The 21,784-nt window shown below is 34.4% G+C and overlaps 1 protein-coding gene across 1 annotated transcript; it reads left to right on the top strand.

Moving 5' to 3' along the window:
• The first annotated feature begins 870 nt into the window (after positions 1-870).
• On the top strand, positions 871-21,782 carry LOC128990727 (fatty-acid amide hydrolase 2-A-like). Its single transcript, XM_054413267.1, has 11 exons — positions 871-1,011; positions 9,919-10,108; positions 12,505-12,724; positions 15,235-15,452; positions 15,911-16,022; positions 16,466-16,611; positions 17,011-17,154; positions 17,459-17,563; positions 18,374-18,538; positions 19,200-19,382; positions 20,385-21,782. The coding sequence occupies exons 2-11, from the start codon at positions 9,935-9,937 to the stop codon at positions 20,496-20,498; spliced, it is 1,581 nt and encodes a 526-aa protein (XP_054269242.1). The 5' UTR covers positions 871-1,011; positions 9,919-9,934; the 3' UTR covers positions 20,499-21,782.
• The last annotated feature ends 2 nt before the right edge of the window (positions 21,783-21,784 follow it).

Here is a 21,784-nt window from a genome sequence, read left to right as displayed (position 1 = left end):
GTGAAAAATCATTAACGGATTTTGGGCTAAATTAATTTTAGATTATATCCTAGAATTTTTTAATGCTCTACATGGACCAGCTGTAGTCAATGTTTTATTCAAACGAACATAATTTGATTAGCCACTCCAAAAGTGTGATGCAGTTTAAAATGCTATACTTCCTCCACTACTGTACTGTGATACTTTGGCAGTTCATATGACATAAACGATTTTACAACAGTGTTTACAACAGTTTACAACATAGTGCTCAGCTTTCAGTTAGGCTTGAATGAAAGTGGGCGAATTTTCAGAAATCAGTGTTTTACGAAAGCATATTCCTACGGTTGCTCATTTATTTTTATTTTTATTCTATAGAATAGAGTTTTTACAAAATTATTTGGAAAGAAATTGCAAAATTTTATGTTTTTTCCAAAAATGGGAAAACCCAATTTTTACCCCATAAACCGGGGGGGTTCCCATAGTCCAATCATGCTGGTTAAGAACCATTGACAAATTAAAAACTCTGTTGAAAAGCTAGCTAAATACACTCTACGGAAACAGACACTATATTTCAGACTGACTACGCTAATTACTGTCACGAATATAACTTGACATTTTCCAGCAAATTATAATTAAAATCTAGAGGAATTACTTTTTGTACCGCATCAAAACTACTGTTAGACTACGAGAAAACATTCTGTGGAACGATGGGAAGGGTCGGTGCAAAACGGAAACATTTTTCCTAATTAGAAATAAAATCAAACAATTCCTGTTTGTCCCAAGTCTGAGGAGCTGTCGTATTGTTTGACTTGGAGAAACCATTCAAACTACGGATGGGAGATGGGAAGGGCCGGTGTCGCAACCTTGCACCTTCGATGGTGGGGACGCCGACGCCAACAGACGACACTGGACTGGAGTACTGGAGTTTTGGAGTAGTAGATGTGACGGTAGTGGAGTCGCTGGAGTATAGAACCTGGAGTTCCATCTAGTCGCTTCGCTCTACCCGTGGGTGCATTCACCTCGACGGTAATTGTGAGTAAAACAAGTTTGAAGTCGTTATTTATAATTTAGTTTATACAGTTTCAGGTGGTTCGGTTTAATCATTGACTATAAATTATTTTATATTCAATGGTTTAGAAGTGTACGTTTTTTAATACGTTTTAGTTGCATGTTGGTTGATTCAAAATTATCTTAAACAAATTACTTTAACTGTTTACTGAAACATATCTGTGATTCCAGTTCTGGAGAACAATTCTGATAAATATTAATGTTACATTCTTGCGTTCTCAGTTTTAAGGTAAAAGAAAATAACAATAAAAGTAGTAAACTTAGGTAACATTAATATTTATTAATATTTGAAATTCCAGTAGTACGATATGAATTATAAAAAATAATTTTGAACTCCACCATAGACATAATTAATAAATTATAATAATACAAATATTGAGGAAAATCTGTTTAAGCACTGTGGTATGTTTCTAATGTTATCAATCAAGAAGCAAAATTTCATTTTTTCCAGACAAGAAACGAAGTGAAAAAATTCTATGCAGTTTGAATGATTTCCAAATTGTGTGGTAATAAATGTAAACGTAGAAGAATCCATCCACTAGACTTTCCAAATCGGTGTCGTTAAAATTGTCAAAGCCATCCGTGATCAGTAGACGATGCATGTTGTTCGTACGGGCGAAATAGTTATCTCATGTTTCATAGCGTTGGTGGCCTTCCCGAGCATTTCTCACAAGAATATTTTGTCCATAGTACAACATTGAGATGAGAAGTATTGTTTTATCAATCATAAAAATGCGTAAGATGAGAATCATGCAGTTCAATATTTCATTTTCAATTTCAAACTTCTAAAATTAAAACCTCAAACCGTATAGGAAACAAAAGCGATAGAACTATTAAGGCTATCTAATGCTAATTTAAGTTTTAATTGTAAGGCAGTCAACGTGTATAGTCGTGACTTTATAAAAGTGTCTCCAAAGATTGAAGGACAAAAGGTAAATAAAGCTTTAACAATTGCTTTAATTGACAAATCTTAATTTTTGTACAGTCCTTGACACTCTCCCAAGAACAATTCACTAATTTTTCTGTTAACTACTAATTACTTTGAGAAAACCAGCAAGAAAGTTGTTAGAAAGGACTGACTCAGTAGGTAAGCTACCCTAAACTTAAAATATTGTTTTCATTAATTAAGTTAATATTTACGTCAAAGACTATAGATTTCATTTACAAGCTTTATTATTACAAACTTATTAGTGCAAGTTTATAAGTCGACGTTTTCAAATAAGTGCCTAATAGTTTTTTATATATATAAAAAGGTGTTTAGCTCTCTTAGAATTTTGATTGGCTAAGTTACAAACGATATTTAATCACGTAGGCTCCTATATAATAGAAAAAATGCATTATCTCTGGCATTCTTAAATATTAATCAAGGCCAAGGCACAGGCGCACAATAATATTTTTAATTAAACTTAAATTACCAGTAAATATATGTTTAAATATAAATTCCACATAGTTTTGTTTGAGTACCAAGAACGAAGTACAGTATTTGGGTAACTAGTTCATTGGTTCATTGTAATATTGTTAGTCACGCGAGCTAAGTAATTATGTACCAATTTAGTTACAACACGCGTTGGCATGCTTATGCTTACAAAGTATAAGCTCAGCTAATTATTAAACCTACAGATAATCATAATGGGTTATCTTAAGTGTTGGTATTTTTTTTTTAAAAGCAAACAGTGCTTAAAAATAATTGTATTTACCTAAATTAAATGAAAAGTGTATACCATTAGTGTTTGCGACTTCTTTTGGGTGCATGGAGCAGGCCGCGCAAAATACCAAAAATCCTCCATAACTTCTGCATCTTCTTAGGCACTATGTTTTGTAACCAATTCGCTCCCTGGGGGGGAGAAAGTCTTGATGAACAACCACAATAAAGGAGAACAATAACTGTTGGAGTTTGTACCGAGAATTGAGGATTGCATCACGAGCTAAGCTACAATAAGGAGCCGCCTTTTCACGTTGTACGCGGAACATTTTTAGTACAGTAGTTGGTTAGTTAGTACTAGCATTTCTGTTGAGCATCATTGAAATGAGTAAATAGCTAGGCACTTTCTAAAGCATGTTTTCTCGCAAAAGAGAGATAATTTTGTATTGAATGCTAATTATTGTTTATTTTCTTTACAGCAAATGCTCTGATTAATTTTGCTTGCACTTTCTAAAGTTTTTGAAATAATTTAATACTGGTACCGGTACGTATGTAGTCTCTGAAGGATAAACTGTTTACACCTATAACTTTACTTTGAAAGAAGTACTGTATAGTATTATTACAAACAAATAAAGTCCCCAACAATTGTGTAGTATAATGAATTAATATAAACCTACTTTTTGTGACATTATTTTGTTTTCATTTGCCTTCAACAATAATGTAACGAACAAAATTGCTCTTATGGCATAAGTTATAAGGTATTCTTCAAAATAGTTTACCATATATTTCGGGTGTTATAAATGGATGTGAAAAATTGGCATAGGCACGAAAATACAGTTAAAATGTGTATTGTAAAGCTAAGCAACCTGACCTGACCCATTAACGGACATAAAGCCAGTCAAAGCCACTTTATACACTATAAAAAAACGCTGGACGACTTTATAAACGCTGGATTATCGAGCTAGGTTTGTTACATTTATTTCTCAAAATAGCGTAAAAAACGCTAATTTCAGCATTTTGTTTTTAAAATTTACCCCTCAGGCCCCCAGGTAGGCCTCCCCAGCGACCCCTGTTTCGCGTATGCTCTTGCCCCAATAGTTTTGATACTGGGTACACCCTTGACATCGTATACGAAATAACGGCAATATGAATTTATGATAGTGAAATTAGCTTCGTCTAGTTGTTCACGCTTTGTTTTTGTTGTTTTCAAACTAAGTGTGATTAACGCCATGTAATTATTCATCAGTGAGTTTTACCATAGATAAAACATAATGGTTTTACTGTTTACACCGTTTTTTACCCCCCCCCCCATAAACCCCCATACGCAAATGTATAATATCAATTTAAGTTTGAATATTTCTTGGAAAAGCCTGTTTAATTTAGATGTGTTGTAGTATAAAAAGGGTCTATCTCCATAAATCGATAGGTTAACATTTAATTCTTAACTTGAATCTGTTTAATAGTTCATTCCACTCCATTCCAATACTAGGATTGACGTTTTATGGACGTTACTGTTGTTATTTCCACATTTTAATGTCATGGTTCTCGAGCCTTTTTGTATTACTGTCCACATATGTATCGCTATTTCTTCTATTCATTTATGTCTCTCTGGTAGGGCTGATTACTAATTCAGCTTTCAAATTCTCTATTCTCTTACAACTGCAAGTTGGACCTTTGGTTCAACGAGCGGGTAAAAATACGTATAGCCTTACTTTAATTTATTAGTATTAAATAAATTAACTAAGCGACGATTTGATGTTGAGTAATCACTAAAAGATCTGAAATTCGTAACTATAAACAGTTAGATAATTAAACAGTTGTTTGATAAATATATTATATAACCTTGTAATCAAAACGGTTTACCTTTTGAAAAAGCGAGAACAGTTTATTTTGCTCCCACCACCTTTCATGTATATACACAATGAAATGTGTTGGCTAACACGTTGATAGATTTTTTAGAGAGGAATGTTGGGTTAAGAAATGTATTTTTGCTATTGTTGAGGTTATACAAGAAGTGATAGTTTAGTAAGCAGTCAAAATTCTACCAAGAAGTTTGTCGGCTGAACTCCTCCGCCATTTCTTAACCGATTTTATCCATTGACGTCTCATTGGAAAGACCGTGTCGCGTAGATTTGCAAACTGACCTTACATTTTTGATAAAATCCCTTGGGCTCTGTCCCATTGGCTTTTAAAACTCCCATGTTATCCTTATGAAGAACAGAATTGTTTACATTTTGATCAGCTGTATAATTTAATAGTGGTCCACCAATCAGCCTACGTAAATACAATCAACTGAACTACAGTAGAACCATAATGACATACGGATGAGTATAATCATAGATAAAACGATAATACACCCGCTGCAGCAAACCTGCAGACTAAGCGAATTTCCATTTGCCTGATTGGATTTACACTAAAATGTCTCTTTAAAAATATCACATTTATTCCCTATTTAAATCAAATCAGTTTAACACATGCTTAGGTTTGCTGCAACAGGGAGGGTTAAAGTGTTTTTTTATGTAAAATGTTAATAGTTAGTAAGAAATAAAAACATTTTCCAAATTTGGGCAAAATATGTTAATAAATAAGCAAACTACAACAGTTTACTTATCCTTCATAAGAATAACATAGGAATTTTAAATTTACAATTTTTTTGAATTTTCTCCGTAACCATTAGACGCATTATAACGCTTCAATATACTAAATTATTTGTTTTTTTAAGCTCTACAAAATAGTTTGGAAAGAAATTGCAAAAATTTAAGTTTTTTGGGTCAAAAATGGGAAAAACCCATTTTTACCCCATAAAAGCCCCCATAAACCCCCGTTCCCATGGTCCGATTATGCTGGTTCGCGAACTCGTTCGAATAAACGTAGGTTTACACGTTTGTACCAAATTTCATCAAAATCGGATCATTTTTGCTCGAGTTATCGCGCTAACGGACACATATATATATAAATATATATATTACTAAGCAAATCAAAATACCACAGTACCCTAAAAACATTTTATTTTATATTACTTACATGTTTCGGACATTAATGCCATGATCACAGTATAGTATATAACCTATTAGTTTCTTTTATTTACAAACATTATTAGATATTTCTTATTAAAGAACAAACAATATGACAACACAAAAATCCTCATACGCCGAACATATTCTTCAGACCGACCATACATACTCAGAAATGAATAAAAATATGCACATTCTGGATATTGAAAATAAAGGTGAAAAAATGAATACAAAGGAAGACCTTTATATTTATACTCACCATATTAATGACAAAGACAATTTACTAAACTTGACACAAATTCAAAATCAAAACGTAATATTCAATGAAATTATACATCTTAAAGAAAACACCTCCTTCCCTTAATATAAAAATTATCACCTGTTCTTTAATAAGAAATATCTAATAATGTTTGTAAATAAAAGAAACTAATAGGTTATATACTATACTGTGATCATGGCATTAATGTCCGAAACATGTAAGTAATATAAAATAAAATGTTTTTAGGGTACTGTGGTATTTTGATTTGCTTAGTAACATTTAAAGTAGCCCTCATTGATGTATACAATAACAAAATATATATATATATAAATATATATATATATGAATTTGAACGGATGCTATTTTTGGCCTCTAGGGACCTCAAAACGAAAAAAAAATCGGTCCCGGGTCCAGGTCTTACCATGAGTACTACGGTAATAGCTTATTCCCTATATGGGAAATTCGCTAAAACGATCAAACATACTCCTTAATAGATTTTCCATCCTTATGGAACAGCTGGAGCTAATTTTATTGTTAGTTCTGTCCGGTTTACTGTAGATGACATGTTTTGTTTACAATTTGTTTCTATTATTTTAGGATTAGTTTCACATGATTTGTGCCTCACTGTTTGGTTATATAGCTAGTGGACAAGTTATTGTTTATGATTAGATAGTTTTATTTGGTTAAACGAGGTTTTAAATTATTGAAACAGCAAGAAACAAATTGTAAACAAAACACGACTCTATAGTACACCGGACAGAACTAACAGTAAAATTGGCTTCAGCTCTTCCATAAGGATGGGAAATCTACCAAGGGAGTATGTTTTATCAATGGTATAATTTTTCCAATAGTCAATGGTATACTGTATGAGTAATAATGATAAAACAGTGTATTGTAATTAATCATTAACTAGTGGAACCCCGTCGAAATCGACGGTTAATCTTGAGGTTTTATGTAAATTCAGCTAACTGCGTTGGATAGAGTGAAGTCATTAAAATCTTAGTTATATGAAGGGAGGATCTGCAATAATAAGTATGACGATTGTGTTCCCTAAAAAACGTGATTGATGAATTCGTTTAACACAATATTTCCTACCTTTCTTTTTATCGGCTTTAGGTTGCCCAAAAGGTTTTTTAGGAGTCTTATAATTGTTTGTTCATGAGTTTGTTTCATACCAAAGCCACTTTCACTATATGGGAGAATGAGTTCATATAATTAGTCTATCATGTTACGGAAAGAGTCAATATTTATCACTAACCACTAATTCCATCTGCTTTAGGAAAATCATTCAGATTGTATCCGGATTTATAAGTAAATCTTCATCTTTTTTATAAAAATATCTGATTCTCCAGAAAGCAGTAACATTCTTACTTCGATCTCAGCAATTTTAAATCCTTCTCTTGCCACATTGACCCATGTATTTAATCATCCTGTTCTTACTTGATAATTCATTAACTTGGTAGTTTTGCCTTGGCCATATAGATCACATAAAGCTGTGCATGTATTTCGTGGATTGGAATGAACCATAATTGTAGGAAATTTTATCACAAATCTTGAACATTTGCGGAACCAAATCCATAACCTAGTCCAGCATTGGTAACAAATTATGCAAATGCGATGAGATGTGATGACACTGTTGTGTTTCCGAATGTTTTGTAGTGAGGTTTAGATGCGTTGTTCAACCTAGCTACATGTGTACATCAAAGTAAAAACTGTGCACACATTTTTTTTAAATACCTGAATTGACATTAGTTCACCTACTTTACCAAAACCATAGACTCCGTAGTTAGTCTATTCCAAAACTTGAACACAGCTCTCATCCTCAACGTACTCATCTATGACACAATTTTCAACCCGATTATCAAAAACTGTTATACCAATAAATGAGTCTCAGGTGTTCTTTCTTGAATTTAAAAATAAATGGTGATTGAAAGTAGGAAAAAAAGGCAAGTGCCAACCTTACAATATGTATAAGCTAACCCGATAAGGAATAGTTAAATATGTTCCTTTGAAATTGATAAGTCACACTTATTTCATAATTTAAAATTTTCTAAGAGCAATAAAGCATAGATTTTTGAACAAAACATTTCAAACGTATCATAAATTCATCATTTTGTTGAAACTATAAAAAACTTGCCATGCAGTGGAGAATCCATTTAAAATCATTAATAATAATGTAAACATTTAATTTTGACAGTTTCAGTAGAGCTTTGAATACAATTTTAAAATTAACAGCTGGTTCATTAAAAGTAGTGTAAAATTATCCATATGGTCGAAATGTAAACAAAATTGCAGATTGAACTTTAAAGGCCTCTGGGGCAGAGCCCCAAGGAAATTTACATCGTTTCTCTTTTGAGGGCTCACCTACAGACCAATACCTTTCTTTACCCATGTAGCACAGATGGTTGGGCCAACGTTGGCCAACTGTGGGACAGTTGGTCGATGGTTGGTTGGAGCTTCCACAACCAACCAACCGTTGTCCAACTGTATATCTCGTAGTTGGGCCAACCAATATTTACAACTGTGGACCAACATCGGTTCATTGTTAATGAAATACATTAATGTGCATTGTTGGGTATCATACATCAAGCCAACCGTTGTCCAACCGTTTTTCACTCCGTTGGACCAACAAAAGATACTTTTGTTGGACCAACGATGGTCCATAGTTGAGTTTACACGACTTTCATTCTCTGGGTCTAGCTTTCACAACATAATTATAATAAAATATCTGGTTTTACAATACCTTTATCAGTTCCAAAAGTTTCCAAAAGTTTTTGGAACTGATAAAGGTATTGTAAAACCAGATATTTTATATATTACAGTTCCGGGGCTACAACAATGAATTTTAATAATTATAATAATGCAAATATTTTTTAAATTACTATTCTTTAACTTATTTGCAACAATTTAAGGGGAAAGAGTAATTAATCATATAACAGTCAATTATAATAGCATTAATAATCTAACGGTAATTAATTAATCTATATTCAAATACCAGTATCCTCTCTAACTCCAAAAAAAAAAATAACTACTTATGATGCCTTAACAGATTAACAGATTCATATTATACTGTGTAGTATCAAAAATGTTTGAAGTATTGCGACCATTGCAACTGTCGGCTACTCTTTCACCACTTGAAAACTCTCTGTATCAACAATCACAGATAGCTCAGTGGTAAGGTAAGAGGCTCATAAGTCGAAGGACCCGGGTTCGAGACCCGTCTGGGCCAAAAAATTTTGTTCCAGCTTTTTTTCAAAATTTGTTTTTATGAACTATTTAATCAATTTACTCAACTAATAATTATGCTTTTCGTACTAAATCTTTATTATTTTGTGTGAAATAATTTTGGTTGGGCCATTGTTGGACAAAGGTTGGCTGGAAAACAGTTTAAAGAGGTGACATTTCTACCGTTGGCCAACTGTGTGGCTCCACAATTTACCAACGTTGGCCCAACCATCTGTGCTACATGGGTAGACACCCCTACCAAGTTTCTACGTCCAGCCGTTCTCTCAAATTAGCTGTGACAAAAACCTCATTTTCCTCCTTAAGAATAACATGGGATGGGAATTTAAAGGCCACTGGGGCAGAGCCCCGAGGGAATTCTCCATGTTTCTCTTTTGATGGCTCATCTACAGACCAGGACCTTTCTTTAGACACCTCTACCGAGTTTCTACGCCCAGCCGTTCTCTCAAAATAGCTGTCACAAAGAAAAACAGTTTCAAATTAATATATAGATTATACAAAATTATTTACACATTTTTTCACAAAAGAGTAGTCTCCAAGAAAACCCCTTGGTATACGACATGTCTTTTGAATTTACTACTCAGGAAACTTAATCCCTATGAATATGTGAACAACAATGAGCTATACCCATGCGTTCATTGATACTCACAGCATCAAAATGGCTCTTTCAACATTCTGTAGTTTAAAATACTTAAATGTTTTTATTATTTCAGGATCTCATCTACAACCATGGAGGTGATACTAAGGCTGTTAGCAGTTGTTCAGAATCTGTTATGCTTCGTTCTGGAACCACTATATTGGTTGTGGGCCATGATGAAGATAACAATTCCTCTGCAAACCATCAGGAACCCGATCTTGACAATGAGTGCTACTGAGCTGGCGACGAAAATACGAACAGGAGAGGTAAATATTGTATATGCTATGCCAACATTTTGGAATCTTAATAGTTTTGAATAGATATAAATAATTATTTAGAAATTTTAATAATGATTAACAGCACCCCTTACCGTGTGCTCCCGCTATCTCCGCGTTCCGCCATCTCTGAACCCAAATCTGTCCCGCCACCTCCGAATTCTTGAGTGACCCTTATAATCCCGTCACTGCCTGCGTTGGTAGCTGTCATTGCGTCCACGGCTGCGAAGCCCCGTGGATGGGAGATTTAATGAAAATAACCCGTGGGTTAGGTTAGGTTAGGTTGGGTTGGGTTAGGTTAGGTTAGGTTAGGTGAGGTTAGGTTAGGTTAGGTTAGGTTAGGACGGAAAGTCTTAACACAGGTAGTAACCAAGGATTATTGGGGTCACTCTGAAATCCGGAGATAGCGGGACACGGAGGTGGCGGGACGCGGAGATAGCGGGAGGTAACCCCCCTTACAAGGGCGTAGCCAGGATTTTCTTTTGGTGGGTGCTGACATTCACGGGTCAGCAAGGGGGGTTTAGGGCGTTTTGTAAATTTTAGAGCAAAATTGTGGGTTTTAAGGTGATTTGAGCATTTAATATCTCTTATTTTGATTCATTACGGACCATAGGATAATGTAAGACCGAAGGGAAAGACTTTGTGCCTTACCTTGACCGTTCGACAATTAATCATATATTACTAACACAGTAAAATTCATTAGGGTAAAAATAAAGAAATCTATATAAATAAAAGTAGAGTTTTGTCTGAACATTTCTCAGAATTATAATTTTTATTTTTATTTTTACGTTTTATACATTTATAACGCCATAACAAGTCTTATCTCTATTCCTGTCCGTCTGTCACGGTCTGTAAGGCATTTACGTGGCCTACTCTAGAGTGGCCTAACTAGAGTCCCGATCACGATAGTTCTAATAGTTTAATTGTATTCACAGGATTGGCGAGAGTGTCTTTAGCCATTAAAATATGGCCTCACTATTTTGGAAATAAAATAACAGACGATCAAAAACCTAATTTTGTGCGATTTTTTTCAAATTTTCTCCGTGTTGACGGTGGTCAATCACTAGCTCATGTTCTTCAAGTTATTTTTGTATTACTATTTATATCATTTGCTTATTGTTCAACTTGAACAGATTGTAAATTAAATAAAGTTAAAAAAAAAAGTTTTCTCCTTATGTTTACTACATTTGTCATTTATGAAATACTAATCATCTGTTAAGAGAATCCGTCATCTATGAAATTACGAAAAAATATGTTTGGATAAAGATTCTTTTTTTTTAGCTGTCACTGATATGTTTATATTAAATGTTGTTTACAAATTCTGAGTAACCATTTCCGGTCACGTTTGTAAGCAAATCCAAAACGAAGTGAGATAAATAACAGTGTAGCTTACATAACGGGTTTGATTGATCGCAAGTACAATATAACTGTAAATTAAATTAAATAGCTATAGACATCATCCAGGTCGGGAACCAGAGATTCTGTGTGTATCAAGTTGTACTTCATTTTGATAACGGGGAAAAAGACTGTGAATCAGTGTTGTACTAGGACTGCGATGAGACTTACATTTTTTATTCATCGGTGCCAAAAACCTACAATCGAGGTTTCCACTCATTAACACGTTGGGTGCTGATGACGGGAATTCCCGCAATTGCTTAACATTGAAATAAATGCAACTTTTATGTTCAAACATGTCGACAGCACGAATAGTGTTAAAGCGTTTCGAATGCTGTTGTGAAGTAAAAAATAAATAATCTAAACTATACACTGGGTGATTGGAAGATCTTTGCGATTTAGTTTTGATGATAACAATCACTTTTCCAATGTGTCACTTTCGGTTTTTACTCAACACTACTGCGCTGCTATCGCTGGACCATATAATAACCCTGTGATAAGCCTACCCTGTTACCACAACCAAATTTCAACGACGACTCTCGGTACCGGTACTTTTCCGAAAAACCAGTTTAATGTTGAGTTAATAATTACGGTTATCAAATAGAACAAAAAAGATTTATACCCAGGTGACATTTAATTGCAAAGTATTTGGATTGGCTTTAAACTCGCGACCTTAGAACAGTATGGTTCCAAAAGGGTCAAGCACAACTTTTCAGGAGAGCCCTTCAAAGTTTCAGCATTTCAGAAATAATACTTCTAGTCTTGGCATAGCACCATAGAATTTTCTAGTTTGAGCAGGTCAAAAAAGCCTAAAAGTTATTGTTAAAAACTTAATTTTATGAGAATTTAAGGGGGTGCTGGAGCACCTTCAGCTGTGCTACCGTGGACATGCCATGCCCTTGACCCCTTAATTTACATTTAAAAATGCTCAAATTAAAATTCAATAACTTATTTGTTTATAAAAACGTTTATATTTTTATTCTGTCTTACAGCTAACCTGCGAAGAGGTGGTGGAGGTTTATTCATTCAGGAGCCGCAGGGTCAACATGAAGTTGAACGCAATCGTAGACGAGAGATACGAAGAAGCTTTAAAGGAAGCTGAGAGAGTTGATGAGCTGATCACCTCTCGGAGTAAAACTGTAGAGCAACTAGAGGAGGAGACTCCCTTGCTGGGGGTCCCTGTGTCCATCAGTGGCTGCTTTAGGGTGAAAGGTAGATAATATATAAACTTTATATTGTTGAACTAAGTACATACTAGTTGAACCCCGTCGAAATCGACGGTTAATCTTGAGGTTTTATGTAAATTCAGCTAACTGCGTTGGATAGAGTGAAGTCATTAAAATCTTAGTTATATGAAGGGAGGATAAGCAATAATAAGTATGACGATTGTGTTCCCTAAAAAACGTGATTGATGAATTCGTTTAACACAATATTTCCTACCTTTCTTTTTATCGGCTTTAGGTTGCCCAAAAGGTTTTTTAGGAGTTTTTTAATTGTTTGTTCATGAGTTTGTTTCATACCAAAGCCACTTTCACTATATGGGAGAATGAGTTCATATAATTAGTCTATCATGTTACGGAAAGAGTCAATATTTATCACTAACCACTAATTCCATCTGCTTTAGGAAAATCATTCAGATTGTATCCGGATTTATAAGTAAATCTTCATCTTTTTTTATAAAAATATCTGATTCTCCAGAAAGCAGTAACATTCTTACTTCGATCTCAGCAATTTTAAATCCTTCTCTTGCCACATCGACCCATGTATTTAATCATCCTGTTCTTACTTGATAATTCATTAACTTATGGGGTAGTTTTGCCTTGGCCATATAGATCACATAAAGCTGTGCATGTATTTCGTGGATTGGAATGAACCATAATTGTAGGAAATTTTATCACAAATCTTGAACATTTGCGGAACCAAATCCATAACCTAGTCCAGCCTTGGTAACAAATTATGCAAATGCGATGAGATGTGATGACACTGTTGTGTTTCCGAATGTTTTGTATAGTGAGGTTTAGATGCGTTGTTCAACCTAGCTACATGTGTACATCAAAGTAAAAACTGTGTACACATTTTTTTTTAAATACCTGAATTGACATTAGTTCACCTACTTTACCAAAACCATAGACTCCGTAGTTAGTCTATACCAAAACTTGAACACAGCTCTCATCCTCAACGTACTCATCTATGACACAATTTTCAACCCGATTATCAAAAACTGTTATACCAATAAATGAATCTCAGGTGTTCTTTCTTGAATTTAAAAATAAATGGTGATTGAAAGTAGGAAAAAAAGGCAAGTGCCAACCTTACGATATGTATAAGCTAACCCAATAAGGAATAGTTATATGTTCCTTTGAAATTGATAAGTCACACTTATTTCATAATTTAAAATTTTCTAAGAGCAATAAAGCATAGATTTTTGAACAAAACATTTTAAACGTATCATAAATTCATCATTTTGTCGAAACTATAAAAAAAACTTGCCATGCAGTGGAGAATCCATTTAAAATCATAAATAATAATGTAAACATTTAATTTTGACAGTTTCAGTAGACCTTTGAATACAATTTTTAACAGCTGGTTCATTAAAAGTAGTGTAAAATTATCCATATGGTCGAAATGTAAACAAAATTGCAGAGTGAACTTTAAAGGCCTCTGGGGCAGAGCCCCAAGGAAATTTACATCGTTTCTCTTTTGAAAGCTCACCTACAGACCAATACCTTTCTTTAGACACCCCTACCAAGTTTCTACGCCCAGCCGTTCTCTCAAATTAGCTGTGACAAAAACCTCGTTTTCCTCAATAAGAATAACATGGGATGGGAATTTAACGCCACTGGGGCAGAGCCCCGAGGGAATTCTCCATGTTTCTCTTTTGATGGCTCATCTACAGACCAGGACCTTTCTTTAGACACCTCTACCGAGTTTCTACGCTCAGCCGTTCTCTCAAAATAGCTGTCACAAAGAAAAACAGTTTCAAATTAATATATATATATATAGTCATAGTGCTTGCCTAGTAATTTATTAGGTTTCCAATTCAATCCTGAGAAAAGCCAGAAGCTTTTGATGGTTAAACTGGGCCCAGCTAGAGCTATCCTTGATCATTGAGCTTTTAGTCAATGGTCCTGGTTATAGAACCGGCTGATCTTGGTCAGTAACAAAGCTGTCATCTCATTTATTGAACATTCAAATTCACCTTCAACAATTGGTGTGTCACTGTTGTATGGATCCCAAACGAACATAACACAAGATTGTTGAATCTTTTAGTTTAGATCTATTTATAAATCAAATGTTGTGTTGTTTTTGTGGTAAATTGTTACAACTGAGACATCCATCCTATAAATTGAAATGATGTCCTTTGTTGGAATTTCCTTTTTGGTCTCAGTGATGGTAAGGTTTCTGTCTCGCATGAGCCACTATCTTGCGCAGACGTCCCCATTATGGTTGAGAACGCTCTTGTTATACTAATTTTGGTTTTCTTTCAAGATTTTTTATACTTGTTTAACTACTGTATCGTAGGTTGTCTACGTTTTTTTTCTCTTCTTTTATAGTTTTCCAGCTTCGGCTTGGATTTTTTTTCTTGTTATGTTTTAGGTACTTTCTCATCTGAAAATATGATCAGATTCCAGATACCAAAATATATAAACCTTTATTACTAACGGTTTTGGTAAATGTCCGCTAAAACCCTAAAAATAACATGGCAGTGATATTTTGACCAGGAATGAATCACGCAGTGGGGTGTGTGCGAAGGGTCGGCCAGATGGCGGAGGCAGATGGAGCAGCTGTGGCGGAGCTGCGTCGTGCCGGAGCCATCGTCCTAGTAACTACTAACACTCCGGAGCAGTGTGTCTCTGCGGAAACTCACAACTTGGTCACTGGTGTTACCAAGAATCCTTACAACTACCACCGCACCGTAGGCAGCTCAGCTGGGGGAGAGGTAGATGTTCAAAACCAGAAAGTAGACATTAGACAGTTTGAGGGTAAACTTTCCTATCGAAGGATCAATCAATGACGCTTGGATACTTAAGTAGACAATTTTTTTATTAAAATAGAACATGAGTCATAGAATGAGCCTCTAAAAGAGTGCACCACCATCAAAATTTAATTTTCATGTTTAACTTTGGTACTATAGGCCTATGTTACATAAGCAAAAGCTTACAATAAAGTTATTCTTTTAATTCGGCCTGTATAAGTTCCTGTACCCAACAGAAATCAGGATGAACATCAGTCAACTGTCTTTTAGAGGCTAACTCAATCCAGTATCGGTAATAATTTTTGTATTTTGATTTTTGATATACACAATTTAAAACTAATGGGAATTAAATCAATATAAATGCTGAATCATTAAGATTATATACAAGTATATATTGTACTGTAGTGTAATCTTTGTCACAGGCATCTCTGATAGGTGGAGCAGGATCCGTTGTAGGGATTGGCTCGGAATGGCTAGGCTCAATCCGTGGTCCAGCCATGTATGCCGGTGTCTTCGCACACAGACCTCCTGCAGGTCTGTACATATTTTATTTTAAGATAATCTTCTCAAGCTAGTACAAAAATTGTTAAGTCTCATTGATAGGATTGTCACACAGTAGTTTATTTAGTGATAGTTGGTGGTCTTGTAAATAATATTTAAAGTCTCTTGCTTGAAATTCCATTTATTCAATTAATCCTCAATTATTGCACAGGTCATAGAGGGTCTTCCTCCATCGTGAGCATTGTAGTACAAGAACCACTGCTTGTAGTGCATGAGGACAAGGGGAGTGGTGTTGGACTTTGCCCATAGACTAGTGCTAGACACCACTTAAGAGTACCATTAAACGTTTCTTCACTACCTTACTTCTCTGGGGAGCTGCACACTTTAAGTGTATGCAGTCTCCTCAGATTGCTTAATTTTATTCTTACATTGTGTCCATTCTGCATTCTCAAGTACTGTGTGTCCTACTCTCTCAGGTATAGTTCCTGTAGAAGGCCATTTTCCTGAGGTGAGTGACTCAGAAGCCGTAGTGGGACCTATGACTCGCTACGCTGAGGACTTACCGCTCATGCTGAGGATTCTTGGAGGAGGAAATGCAAAGAGACTGAGACTTAATGAACCAGTAAGTGCTAATTCATAGGATGACTGGCTACTTACCCCTTGGGTAGAACTAGATATTCCATTGCAATTCCTGTGTTAAAGTGGTTTTGTTTAGAATAACATGAAGTAGTTGAACTGAGCCACAACAGAGTCGCTGATGTAAATTAACGAAATATGTGTGCAAAGTAAACATTAGGTGAATTATTTAAACATCAAAAATGTTGAAATCGACTCTTCAATAATTGAGGATAAACGTTAACAAGGAGAAGGGAGACGATTTTTGCCAATCACTCGCACATTTTTGCTTGAATTGCTGCTTACCTTCTTCATAGACCAATGTCTTATAGTATTTACATTAGTATTAGTTAAGTAATCAATGCTAAGTCTTGTACGGTAATTATAATTTTCATGTTTTTTATAGGTTTCCATCTCAGATGTTGACGTTTACTACATGACACAGGCTAAATATTCAATAGGTCTTCCTATAGTGGACAAGTCAATCAAACAAGCCGTTACTAAAGCGGTGGACTACCTAAAAGCAAATTATGGCTGCAAAGCTGAAAAGGTTTGTTCCAGGTTGGAGTATTTTACTAATATACCTAAATCTATAAGCTTTTATCATCATCGATAATACTAAAAAATGTAATCTAAAAAAGTTTTTAGTAGCACTGTACTTTTTTAAGAGTGGAAGCTGACTGCGGAGAACGGAGAAGCGATTTGTGGCAGTCCGCTCCGCCGCAAAACTAAAAAATTAGCATTTATTAACTAAATAACATAAACTCAGTGATTAACAAAATATTATTTTAGGATAAAACTTCTAATTTGAAAATGAGACAGTGTGTATGTCAAATGTCATTTTTATTTTGCAGGTATCTTTAGACGAAATGTCAAACTCCATAGAGATTAGCCGAGCAGTACTCTTTGGTAGAACATTACCAGATGTATTTGAAGAGAACGAAGCTTTAAATCACAAGGTTGGATTTTATTTATATTTTGTACAAAATTGAACATTCAACATGCACAATTAAATTGTTTAAATTTATTTAGATGATACTTTTTGGGACTTTTATATTTTGCCTTGATTCTCTAGGTACTGTTAAAAATGCAACAGACCAAGGAAATATAGCAGCAATGTAATGTTTGGGTCTCTGTTTCACTACACTGACTTTAATCACCTTTCTTAACTCTAGAATAAGTTAACTACCGATGACTCCTCTGTCTTGCTTTGCTAGATTTAGGGGTATGCATACTAGAGTACCTTTGTGGTCATGGACATTTTAGACTCATTGTTGAAAATGTCCTAAGGCAAAGGTCTGTCTAAAAAAACATTTTTTTTTTCAATGCAGCATATTTTTACTCTTCAATAATTTAATGTAATTGATTTTAGTGAAGGGAAAATGTTTTTCTCCAGTTTAAAACATATTATCCTTGCCTAACCTTTTTTGTTTTTGGATAAAAGGACTTGAAGGACATGAATGAAAGGTATTTGAAAGACCCTGAGATTGGTGCGGTATAAACATATGAACTTCTAGGTCAGATTCCCTCTAAATTAGCAGTGGAACTTTCACAGATTCTTTTAATACTTTGTTTTAATACTTTTTCAATGAAATTGCTACCATACAAAGTAGGTTTTTTAAGCCAAGTATAAATGGAGATGAGTTTAGGATGAGTGGTGCGATCTTGTAGCCTTGTTAGTTAGTTATTAAATGGTATCAATAAATTAGATATACTGCAGAGCTCATAATATGATCTGGTTTTCAAATTAAAACTTAGTCATGTTTCAGGAGTTCAACGTTACAAAGGAAATTGTAAAAGTGTTTACCATTCTGACAACATATTCTTTGGGTGCGCTTGGCTATAGTCTGATGAAATACACAGGAGGACTTTTATCCAGGAAGAGTGTATCAGAGTATATAAGAGATAAGGAGGTTCTAAGGAAAAAGTTGATTGTAAGTTTTGATATTGAATACAAAAAGTGTATAAAAGTTGAAAATCTATTAGTCCCATGACAATTCTGCTACTTAATTTTCTAATTTTAAACATATTGAAGTTAAATCACCCTAATTTTTTACTGAATTTTGGTCAATGCGTAAAACTTAACAAAGCTCCTTCATTGTATGGTTGATCAGTTAAAACTTTCCATTTGAAGTGCCAAATAGAGAAAACCCTACCACAAATTATCAATATAAAAATTTGGTGCTCAATGAATTATCTGATGTAATCCAAAGCTTTTATATAAATTAAATATGTAGTATTTTTTTAACATTTTTTGTTGAAAACATACCAATAATGTTTTAGGAGAAACAACTCTTGTTCACACTAGTGAAATATTTTAAATACTCAAGGAAATATGTTTCTCACACTGCTCATCATAATTAACTCTCTTCAAACACACTCAGTTTACTAACATGCCCCTGCCCATGCATGCCTTTTCCTCCTGTTTTGTAACTGATAATTTGATCTCGCTCTCTTTAAGTATATTATTTTCCATTTGTCAGTGGAAATTAGTGTTCACTGTTCAATTTAGTTTTGATAAAAAACGATAAAATACAGTAATTAATCTATAAATATTTGTTGGAAGTAATAAACACTAATTTAATCTCTATACAGGAGAAGCTGGGTAAAACGGGTGTCCTAGTGATGCCAACACATCCGTCGTCTGCACACTACCATCACCAGTGGATGCTACGGCCGATGCAGAGCGTATATTGTGACATCATCACAGCCCTGGGCCTACCGGCTACCAATGTACCTATGGGGCTCAACTCTAGCGGTCTTCCTATTGGCATTCAGGTATGTTTTAATTGCCTTGCTTCAACAGTTTTTAATACCCACAAAAGGTAAGGATGAGAATTAAATAGAAAGGGGCCAAATGCCAGATTTCAGGTGCAAGTCATGGGCTCTACACTACAGGTCTGCCTGTTGGCATTCAGGCATTTATTACTCATTTCTTGTTTAGTTCTCAATTCTTCAACTGATATTTTAATGGTAAGAATGAGAAGAAGCAGCGAAATTCCTGATTCAAAGTGCAACTCACTCAGCACCCATTGTGTTAACTTTCATCTAAGTTATTTAGTGTGTATATAAAACAAAACACTTTTCTGCACACACACACACATGTCAACTGGCAATAAAATTCAATTGCGGTTTGACTCCCATCTCTCAAAAACCTAAAGCCGGAATGTGGTTCATACCTAACAGGAGCGTTGATGGTCCTTTCTGACTAAAACTCTTGAACTACAAATCACTCACCAAACCTATCTGAGATAGGATTTCAAAGTTGAATGATTTAATATGTTTCAGGTTTAGTGAAGACAAAGGTTTTCACAGAAAATCACCATTTTGACATTAAAGCAGGAGCACATATTTGGATGGCATCTTCCCATCACTGAATATTTTACAATAATTGGCAAACTACATGTAATTATATTTCCCTATTTCTGAGCAGAGGTGCCCACACATTCTTCATTTTCCAAGCAGTAGGTTCATTGAGATTATAACTAGTAAGGTGTGCACAAATTGGGAAATCGCGAGGAGACAAACTGCGATCCACCCTTATCGTTATTCAGCGAGTAGCTGCTTGGTGTTGGTGAATACTGCATGAGCGGACCCACCTTTGACATTTTACCAAGAACTTGTTGAAGTTGACTTTTGGCTAAACAGCTATGAAATTATTCCTTCAGGTTTACCTAGGTTATTTTATGAAATGATTTATCTAGGTTATGGATTACGCTAAATAACTTGTTATGTAATAGACTATTGAATGCATCTCATAACACTCTGTTTCCCCCATAGGTGGTTGGGGCACCAGACCAAGATCGTTTGTGTCTCGCTGTAGCTCAACGACTTGAGAAAGGATTCAGTGGTTGGGCGAAACCTCCCTGTATGAAACCTCCCTCCGAAACATGAGCAAAACATTTACTAGAACATTTACTGATTTTGATTTGACCATAAAAAGGATGAGTGTAAGAGAATGAATTCCTCTATTTTAGATGAGTAATGTAAATTCTTAACAGCATAGTGAATGGTTAGGGGACTCTTAGAGTAGTTTGTGTCCAGAAAACTAATTTTAATTGAGTTCCGTTTCAATTTTTGAATGAAGCATTAATTTTTTTATATTAGTAAACTGATGAAAGTTTGGATTGAAAAGATTTCTTTTTTCTTTCACCTTTCAGATTCTTTTATCATTGAGTTGTTAACTGAACATTAATTGATAGGTTTTACATTCTTTGTTTTATTCCATTGGTAAATGGTGTTAGATATGCTCATTAGTTCAATGAATGAAAACAATCTTTTGTGCAGGTTTAAATGTATAGTGATTGTAATATTTAAGGTACTTAAAGATAAATTGAATAAATGTGTGTTAAACTTATATTATATTCTTCGCTATCATATTATTATAAGGTTTCCTCCTATATGCTATGCCTTCTTAGAATGAAGGAATGACCTTGTAATATATCATAAAACTATAATTATTATTGGAGTATTAATTTAAGTGCCGCTATGAATAAAAACCATTTGTAATCAAATTAAAATTAGTCGCTCTCTGATGGTTCAAATCCAGACCCAACTGCATTGTGATCATTGCTACTCTAATAATGGCCATGGCTTAAAAAAGAACTAAACTCTTAGTCAGAAACAAAGTTACTAATGGCATCTAATTTTGGTCCACACCATAAACTTAATTGACCAAATAGTGTTTATAAGGGCAAAAAAAGCAGCCTATTAGAAAAATATGATTATTTTAGTTTCTGATGTCTATACATTTTATTATAGTACAAAAATATGTATCAATAAAGACTAGAGGTCATCAACTACTAACTAGACCCAAAATATGTAATTAACATACCTTTCACCCCACGCTGTAAATAAAACATTTGATTGGACGCTGTAAATAAAACATTTGATTGGAATTTATTCCATTTGTTTTGATTTTCTGTTTATATTTTGCATTGTTATTCCGTCACCAGTATGGCAACCCGTAAGGCCCATAATTGTTTTTAAATTTTAAATTAGTCTTTTGTGCTTATTTTTTTGCCTATTTTAATTTATGAAGGGATTCTGCACAATTACAGGAAAATATATTTCAGTATGCGTAGATTTTCGCTCCGACACATACAAACTGAGAAAAAACTATTTCAAGAAACATGCTTGCCTAATAATATAATTATAGACAGTACAAAAGGAATACAATA

This window comes from Macrosteles quadrilineatus, unplaced genomic scaffold, assembly GCF_028750875.1.
Source record: "Macrosteles quadrilineatus isolate MER2022 unplaced genomic scaffold, UCM_ALF_1.0 Scaffold_3__2_contigs__length_128488019, whole genome shotgun sequence".
Lineage (NCBI taxonomy): Eukaryota > Metazoa > Arthropoda > Insecta > Hemiptera > Cicadellidae > Macrosteles > Macrosteles quadrilineatus.
Note: the sequence above shows the minus strand (reverse complement) of the source record. Positions and strands in the feature narration are given on the sequence as shown.